Here is a 9,696-nt window from a genome sequence, read left to right as displayed (position 1 = left end):
TAAAACAAAAAACAATTTAAATATATTATAAATATTATAATGACTATGTCTCTGTCTCAATGTAGAGTATCTAAAATATTAAATCAGAAATCAAAGATGCTGGAGGCTTGACAGTGACAAGCTGCTAGCATAACATCTCTGGCTTATATTGCTAACATTTTCTGAACCTTTTCCATTTATCTTAAAAAGATGAGGCTGATTTATGGTTATTGGACCAAATCTCTAATTTTTTAAATCTTTTTTTGCCACATCATATGTTTTGTGATTATTTAAATTCTCCAATTTTCCAGGTTACAAAACGCGGGCGATGAGATATCTTTTTTCCAGAAATGTCCACATTTCATGTTCTGTTCAGGGCTTTTGAGGGATTTCATAGACTGATAAAAATGTTTTGGTTTTCATCAGTTAGCATATTTAAATTGAGTGGTGTGATGCATGAAATATGACAGCCTCTCATTAATGTGACGAGTTTGTCGTTGGATGTTGTCTCAGATCTGACAAGCTGAGGACAGTCCACTATCTGGCCTTGTCTCACCAGTTCTTCCACAGGCTCCTTTAAATGTCCTGTGATTGGTGATCTGAGTTCGTGTGGCGTCTCCATCCATCCTGCTTGTAGTTTGACTCAAACCTTGGGATCTCATTCCTCTGCTGAGAACATTCATGTTGTGGTTGACCTGATTTCTCAGCAGGGTGTTTGTCCAGAGTGAAACTGTTTTCAGGTTTTAGGAGAATCTGGTGACGCTTCTGCAGAAAACCTTCATTAGAAACAGGTTAGTTTAAGTGACAATCACTTCTTTATGACCTCTGACACCAGTCATGTGCAAACTGTGCACATCTCTCTTTGCTTAAATAGCTTGGAATGTTAACCCACAGTAAAGAATTGTATCCAGTTATTATTTGACATCTTTAAAGAAAATTATTTTAAATGTTCAATTATCTTTTTTCATCAGAGAAATATTTGTGTAAATAACTCCAAATTAAGCTCCTTATGTGTCGTATCATCTCTTTAGCACTTGTTGCCTTTATTTCGTTTTATTTTGTATAATATATGGTTGACTTTCAGTTTTTGATTTGATGCTTTTATTTTGATAAGAGAGCTTCCTTTGTTTATATTGCAGAACGCCAACTTCACCACAAAAATGTATCTGGTTATCATCGGCCCCCTAACCTATGTTTATTTTGTAAATAAGGAAATTTCTAATATTGATCAGGTTGGAATTGTGAATTTGTTTCATTGTAATCAAATATAGTTTTTGAATCAGAGTTGATACTTTTAGTGGTTTGTAGCTTACGCTGTCTTTTTGTGTGTGTGTTTGTACGTACAGGTCTTAAGGTGAAACTTCGGGTTTTACTTCCAGTAAAATGTTCATCAGTAAAGCCACAAACATTCATTCACAATATGAATAACAGCCTATTATGTAAATGTTTTAGAAATGTCTGTAGAAAATCAGCATTTTCTTTCTGCTTTCAGCTGTTTTTGCTCCTTCTGCTCCTTGTTTTTGTGGATGAGAGTAAGCAGAGGTCAGAGGTCAGCATTATTTCCACAGCTCTAAATATCAAGTCACAGCTCTGCCTCAGAGGCTTCAAGGCAACTAAAAACATACAGCATGTTCAGTCAAACAACCAGAGTTTCAAACTCCTCTGCAATTATTCCCCTCCATTTGGACGTAAAATGATGAAGACTTTAACGTCTCGGTTATTATTGCTCTGCAGTCCCTGCCTGCTCCTTACCGACACTTATGACAAACTGGGTTATTAGCACTCATGTGTTTCCTATAAATGGCTCAATCCAGAATCTGCAAAGCAAATCTCCCTCAGCAACAATAAGAGCCAAACGACTGAAAGAATCAGACCGTGGAGCGTTGATGAAGCTCAGCGAGGCCGACTCCAGCGACTCCCTGTGAAGCTGTTTCATTAGTTTCTGCAGGAAAATAGTTCACTGTGGAGTCACAAGTGAAATACTTTAATTCAGACGTTAATGCCACACTCTGTCGTCTGGGTTGTAATGGGACACAGGGAGCTGACGACGAGAAGAAATGGCAGAAATGAACGGGAGAAGGATAAATTGGTAGAGATGGGAAAGAAAAACAAAGAAAAAGAAAGGATGAAAGGAGGAGTAGAGCTCTATTTAAATTATTTATGTGCAGTTTAGCCCAAAGTTATTCAGACATCCCGCAGATATTTGAGAAATTTGTTTCTGATCAGCAATGAGGAGTTTCTTAAGACAATAAAACTGTAAAAAGAGAACATCAACTTAAAAATATGGATTTTCTGTTTAAAACTTTCTATGCCCTTTTTAAAATGTAGTTTAAATTAAGTTTACTTATATGACGTCAATTCACAACAAATGTCATGTTAAAGCAAAATTTAGTAGAAGAATCTTTATTGGTTTTCACCAATCAATCACTTTGATGAAGCTTTGGTGATGAGATAGGAAGGCCTTTTTGCCATCACCCTAATTTTTAGCTCTCTACACAGATTCTCTACAGTAAGGAAGTCGGTACACATAAATATTCATATTTATGAAGAAACATGGGTCAAATTTAAAGATTACTTTAATCTAATTCTAGCAACGGTATGAATAATTTTAGGCATAAATGTGTCAGAGGGACATCACAAACAAACTAGGACATGATTAGATGAAGATACAGGAAACATTTTTCATCTGATGTTGAAAAGGGCAAAAAGTGATGCAGTGTCGCCCTCTGGTGGTGGTGTTGTAGATTACAGCTGAGCTGATGTCCTGCTGAAGGTCCGACCATCTTTGGGAACATTCAGACAAAAGAAATCTGAGGCTCCACCTCAATATTTCTGCAACCTAAAGAGATTTAGAATTAAATTTTCTATTTTAGTTCTGGGCGGGGAGTTCTGTTTTCTTTCTGGCAGTTTTCACACCTGATAATCCAGTAGACTTGGTTTGATTGGGGATCAAAATTGAACATTTGTTATATTTTCAGGACTGTAGTTTGCATTCACACTAAACTGTGTAAGACAACTCAAACTAAATGAAAAAACTTTTCCCCCCGTCGCCTGTGGGGGCGCTGCACCAAGAACTACTGAAGGAATTGACACAAAAACCTCTGAAGAAGACACTGAGCGGAGGCTCTTTTTGGTTGGTGTTGGAGCCTATTAAAAATTAAACTAATGTATTTTTTGCTAAATTATTAATGTTAGAGATCTAAGGTTATGTAGATCTATTGTTGTTTATTTGTTTTGCTTAGCCCCTCCTCCTTGTCAGTCAGCCTCCTGCTGTGATTGATCTGATTGTTTGGTGAAGGAGTGAACAGTTTTTCTACCACAAATGAACGTTTATATTTATTTTTTTTCGTATGAAGTCAACTCGGAGAATATTTCTGTTGTCTTTATAAGTACCATACCATACCAACTTTTTTATGAAGCACTTTATACAGCGACAGGACCAAAGTGCTAAGTAAAGAAAACTCTCTGCGAACGTCTTGTATGAAAGCCTTTACCTTCTCTACTCCACGTCTGACCACCAGCCACTTTTTCCTCTAACGGTGGAAACGCCCAGCTGTTATGGTTGTTTTGACAGAGAATGCTCTGCGCTGTAGTTCACTTCCTGCTTTGGAACGGTTTCTAGCCAGGTTGCATTCAGATATGTTTTCAACCATGCAAGAGTTCACTTCAACCGACTCGAGACCGAGGTTTTTAGGTGGATCAGAGTTCGTTTTTAATAGCCCGTTTTGGAATTCAAATTTACATTCTCACCTCCCAAACGAATCAGACTTTCTAGACCAGTGGTCTCAAACCATGGCCCTTTAGATGTGCCTCTGCTGCATCACCTGAATGGAATAATTAGGTCATTCAATCAATCAATCAATCAATCAATCAATCAATCAATCAATCAATCAATCAATCAATCAATCAATCAATCAATCAATCAAATTTTATTTGTATAGCACATTTCAGCAGCAAAGCATTTCAAAGTGCTTTACATCATTACAAACACAGAAACACAAAGCAACATAGAATCAACAATCAAAACACAGCATTAAGTCAAGTTCCATCAATAAATTAGTAATTGATCACATTTCAAATACAATCCTAAACAGGTGGGTTTTTAGTCAAGATTTAAAAGAAGTCGGTGTTTCAGCTGTTTTACAGTTTTCTGGAAGTTTGCTCCAGATTTGTGGTGCATAGATGCTGAAAGCTGCTTCTCCTCGTTTGGTTCTGGTTCTGGGGATGCAGAGCAGAACCAGAACCAGAACCTGAGAGGTCTGGAAGGTTGATACAACAACAGCAGATCTTTAATGTATTGTGGTGCTAAGCCGTTCAGTGATTTATAAACTAACAACAGTATTTTAAAGTCTATTCTTTGAGCTACAGGGAGCCAGTGGAGGGACTTTAAAACTGGTGTTATGTGCTCTATCTTCCTGGTTTTAGTCAGAACGCCAGCAGCAGCATCTGGATCAGCTGCAGCTGTTTGATTTGTTGGACAGACCTGTGAAGACGCTGTTGCAATAATCAATACAACTGAAGGCTCATTAAGGCTCTGGAGAACTGATCTACACCAGGAGGAGGTAATTAAGCCATTTGATTCCAGTGGTTTTTTTTATCTGTGGTAATGATGACTCTTTTTAAAAACAATACAATTGAGTGTTAAAGAATTCTGTAAAATGTATTTTCTGGTGGGGAATAAATCAGGACACTCCAACTTTTATGCCTTCTAATGATTAAACTCACTATATCTGTATCACCATAGCTGTGAATGCCATAGTGAGATGCAAAGAAGTCTCTGATCTCTGAAATCAGCTGTGTGATGCAGAGTCTGCAGGTGGAAGACATTCAGATTAACTCTCTATATGCACACATGTCAATCCAAGCAGGTTCACTGATTACTGACCAAAATACGTTGAAAGAAGTCCAAAAACCCGTAAATGTCCTAAAGTAGGGTCTTGGTACTGCTGTTCTAGTTGTGCATATCTGTACAATCTGAGAAAGACATGAAAAGTCTGAGCTTCAAGGAAACCTTTTGCCTTGTAAGAATGCCAGAAAGAACGCAGAGAAACTTCTGGTACATTGTTCTTTGGGTAGGAGAGCCCAAAACTCAATTATTTAGACTCCAGACAGAGAACATGTCTGGCATAAACCAAATACAGCAGTCCAGGAGAAAAACTTCATACCAAATGTGAATTATGGAGGAGGAAGTGTTGTATGCTTTGCTGCAGCAGAACCTGGTCAGTCCACCATCGTAGAAACCACCATGGATTGTACAGTGTATCAGATGAAGCTTCATAAAAATGTCAGACATAAACTGAAAGCTGAGACAGAACTAGACCCTGAAACATGACAAGGACCCAAACATACCAGTACACCCACTAAGGAGTGGCTAAGAAGTAACAAAAGGAAAGTCCTGGGCCTAGTCAAAGTCCAGATCTTGGTGTCTTTGCTAAGCTAATGGATGACTTGGAAATTACTAAATGTACAAGACTTGGAAATTACTAAATGTTCTACCTCTCACTTCACAGATGGAAGTGAGAGGTAGAACAAATGTTCCTCAGGCTGATGTGAGAATAGATGGAGACATGTATCGTCTCACTGACGCATCATCAGGCATTTAGTCATAGACAGTAACTGGGACTGAGATATTTGGCTGTTACTTTCCTGATATTGGTAGTAGTCTGACTGGGTAATCCTGATCTAAATAACTACTGTTATTAACCATTGCCCTAATCAGATATTTAGTTATTTGCAGTCATAAATAGAATCCTACGACATCGATAACATGTCTGTGAAGGAAGCGGACAGAATGTAAATACTGTTCAGTTAATCACTGAGTAAATTCAACACAACCGGAGGGTCCAGACGTTAATTTAAAAACTGAAGTCAGCTTTTAAATTTATTGATACAAGACAATGAAATTCACCAACAACAAGGTTATAGAACCTGATTTCTGTTAAACAAATAGAACTTTGTGACTTCAAAGAGCTAAGCACCAGTTTCTGGTCGGTAACGGTAACGTAGCAGCTGAAGACAATAAATTCATGCTCCTCTGATCTGACACCAAACACAGATCCTGAAGTGCTTTGAACTATAGAATATCGACACATGCCAGTCTGAAGAGGAGTAATCATTGGCCATCTTCTCATGGATGACATAAAGCTGCATGTCAAGAACGAACCAGAAATAACTCACTGATCCTAACCCTGATATACAGCAAACTCACTGGAACATCATTCAGACTGCAGAAGGTTTCTAATTGTTTCCAAAAAAGGCAAGGTGATCACTGCTAAACACAGAGCAGCCAGCATAAAAAGAAAAGGAATCATCTCTAGACCTCTGTGACAGGATTGTCTTGAGACATAAATCTGGAGAAGGATCCAGAACCTGCCCTGTTTTTAACACAGGAGGACTGAAGCTGGTTTTTGAGTCTTCAGGATGGCCGAATGCTCTTGTCCTCTGCCACAGAGTCCTTCTGGCATGACAGATCCCACTTCTGACATCAAGAATGTGGTGGAAATTCCTTATCACACAGCTAGAGAAACCACTCAAGAATTGATAAAGTTTCAACTTTATCTTTCAAGTGTTTTATTTGAAGGCAGTCAAAAGACTCTGAATCCAACAGAGTCAGGAAAAGCAGAGCAACATCTAACAGATACGTCCATTTTTAATACACTTCTGTCATCAGAGAGTACATTCCATACAAGAACACTGTTCTGGACAGAGAAGCAGAAGTGGCAACATCAGCCGGTTTGGTCCGGTTCTAATCAGTTCTTATGGTAAGTAACTCTTCACGCTACCAGGAAAACGTCCTTGGCCGAATCCTGGAAGATTCTGCAACAACTTGAACACTTTGTAAAAAAGTGACAAAAACGAGAACAGACAGTGACTTACTCAAAGATTTCCACTTCACAGACAAACAAAGTGAAGGTATATAAAGTCTGTGTTTCCATCTCTGAGACATCCTGTGACCAGAAACTGCTGCTGGAACAGACTCTTCAACTAACCATCAAAACAAGGTGACATTTAAAGTCCTACTGCTCATCATGATGCTTTATGTCATGATTGAGTTGATTTGTGACACTAATTATGAACTTTCCTAACGATTCTTTCTACAGATGGCTGCCGGTCTTGTCTTCACTCTGCTTCTTGGTCTGAGCTTTGGACTCTGGGATGGAGCTGATGTAAGTATGGAGAAGGACTTAAAACAATGACTGGTATGTCCCTGTTGTGAGCTTTGGCTGACTGACGTAGATCAGATGGAGCAATCTGAGCCATCATTTGGTCGAAGTTCAATGAGGAAACTTTGTTTTGTTGGGAATTTTGTGCTAAAACTTTGGGTTTTTCCATCCACAGGCCGGATGTCGACTGAGAGGTACGTGCTTCTTTTATTGTTGGAGTTTCTATAATCTAAAAAACGACAATTACATTGTGAGAAATTCTTTAAAAAGATAGGAAACTTTTGCTTTAATAGGTCATCCTTTCAGCAAAAGTACAGGACTTAATTTCTGTATAACGTAAATTAATAAATTGTTTAGTCAGTACATATTGTATAGAAACATCCCATCCCACAAAGTGGATAGGTCCTAGTAGTTTTTACAGAAGGCAGCTAGAATAACTGAATCAGAACCAATAAATGTGTCATTTCAGAGGTTTTATTATGTGAATATATTTTCTCATAACTGCCATCTGCTAAATCATTTTGTTAAAATGCAATATCTTTACATGATTATTGATTTAATTTAACATTGATTATGCTTTTTTCATAATTATTAATTGACATTATTCCCATTTTCATAAGCTGTAATTTGGATTATTTTCTCATATTTTTAAATGTATTTTTACCATAATGTTTGATGAAACTGAACCTCTTGACTGTGTTTAGTACTAAAATTATGCTGATCATCAGATCTATGTATTTACCTTCTTTCTTCATAGATGCCACATCAAGTGTTTGTCCTGAAAGTTGGACTTGGTACGATGGTCGCTGTTTCAAGTTTTTTGAAACTCGCAAGACCTGGGATGCTGCAGAGGTACAATAGATGTGATGGTCACAGCAGATTTGCTACATTTAAAAGAATGTAAATTTATTGATATAAGACAATAAGATTAACCAACAACAAGGTTACAGAAACTGATTTCCGTTAAACAAATTGAACCATAATTTCTAAAGGTCGATATTCAGCTGCACCAACTGTCTCACTGCACAGAGGAAAGTTTAAACCTGTTTTGCCTTTTCAGTTCCACTGCCTCTCATTCAAAGGAAATTTGGCCTCAATCCACAGTGGAAATCAGTACAACTTCATCAGAAACCTCGTCCACAATGTATCTGGAAAAGACTCAGAAAGTTGGATTGGAGGTCATGATACAACACAGGTGAGAATTTAAAAACATATAAATAACTCTGGTTGGTTGATGACTTTTTATGTCAAGATGCATTTCTCATGGCACTTTTTGTAAATGCTTTGAGACGACCTTTGTTGTGAATTGTTGTTATATAAATAAACTGAATTGAATTGAACAGGTGTTCCTAATAAAGTGGTCAGTTCAGTCAAATACATTCCAGTTGATCCTGGTTATAACACGATGCAGTTAATTGCAGATTAGAATATCAATTGGTCAACAGTTATCTCAGGAAACCCAGTTAGTTGTATTGAATAACTGACTATGCTAAACTCCCTCATGCTGAGGAAGCATGTGGCAACAGTGGAGAGGAATGAGAGGAGACCTCCAACAGAACCAGAACCTGCCTCTGTTTTCCACCGGCTGCTCTGACCAGCTGAGGGTTTTAAATAGAAACGATCCAAACACAGTTCAAGTTTTCTATAATGAGTGACAGAAGTCTATGTTGGTTCTGTGTGATTTGTTTGCATAGGAACTTAAAACTAAATGTTCTTTCAGGAAAGGTACTTTTTTTGGACTGACGGTTCCAAGTTTGTGTTTAATTCCTGGGGCGTGCATGAGCCAAACCATGCCGTTTCTAACGAAGACTGCATGGAGATCAACTTTCTTGGTATTTATGACTGGGAATTACAATCTGTAATTTAATAATTTAGTTTAAATGTATGTTTTTATTATATCTTTATATCCAGTGATTTAGTAGGTGGGAGTCTGTCCTGTGATTGGTGGGTTGCTGGTTCGAACCCCTGCTCTCTTTGTCTCTTTACAGAACGAGATTATGTGAATGATGAACGCTGTAACAAAGAGCTTCCATACATCTGTGCCAGTGTGCCATAACTTTTCTCTTCTTATGCCTAATAATCTGAAATGCCCACATGGCTTTCCTACTAGTGATGTCACTTCCGCCTGGATGTCAAGCCTCGATGACATCACTGCTGGAAGAACCTGATTTCACTTCATTTGATCACTTAAATAAATGTTTTCTTTCTCTGAAATTTGATTGTTTGATTTAATTCTAGCATTTAATATATGTTAACTTAAGCAGCCACACTATAAAAACCACTGGTGCTTTTGACTAAACAGAAGTTAGTTATATATATTCATTTTGGCTAAATGGTAAGAGTAACTTTTATAAATTGAATTGAGTAGATCCAGTCTGATTTTCTGACTCATCTACAGTAAGTGCTCATGGCAAGATGGTGCAGTTGTGCTGCGACACAGAAGAGGAGCTCCTTGTGCTGTTCTGTTTGTATTGTTTCTGTGTTTTTATCACCTGTCAGCATGGACTGATGGTATCTACAAATATACACTGCTCAAAAAAATAAAGGGAACACT

At 37.8% G+C, this 9,696-nt stretch overlaps 1 protein-coding gene across 1 annotated transcript; it reads left to right on the top strand.

Moving 5' to 3' along the window:
* Positions 1-6,762: 6,762 nt before the first annotated feature.
* LOC111608812 (galactose-specific lectin nattectin-like) lies at positions 6,763-9,356 on the top strand. The gene is made up of 7 exons (XM_023334988.1): positions 6,763-6,980; positions 7,080-7,145; positions 7,318-7,336; positions 7,900-7,994; positions 8,203-8,337; positions 8,863-8,974; positions 9,131-9,356. Exons 2-7 carry the CDS (start codon positions 7,080-7,082, stop codon positions 9,196-9,198), a joined length of 495 nt encoding a protein of 164 aa, XP_023190756.1. The 5' UTR covers positions 6,763-6,980; the 3' UTR covers positions 9,199-9,356.
* Positions 9,357-9,696: the final 340 nt, after the last annotated feature.

The sequence above is a fragment of the Xiphophorus maculatus genome, chromosome 1 (genome assembly GCF_002775205.1).
Source record: "Xiphophorus maculatus strain JP 163 A chromosome 1, X_maculatus-5.0-male, whole genome shotgun sequence".
Classification (NCBI taxonomy): domain Eukaryota; kingdom Metazoa; phylum Chordata; class Actinopteri; order Cyprinodontiformes; family Poeciliidae; genus Xiphophorus; species Xiphophorus maculatus.
This window is presented reverse-complemented; position numbering and strand designations above follow the sequence as displayed.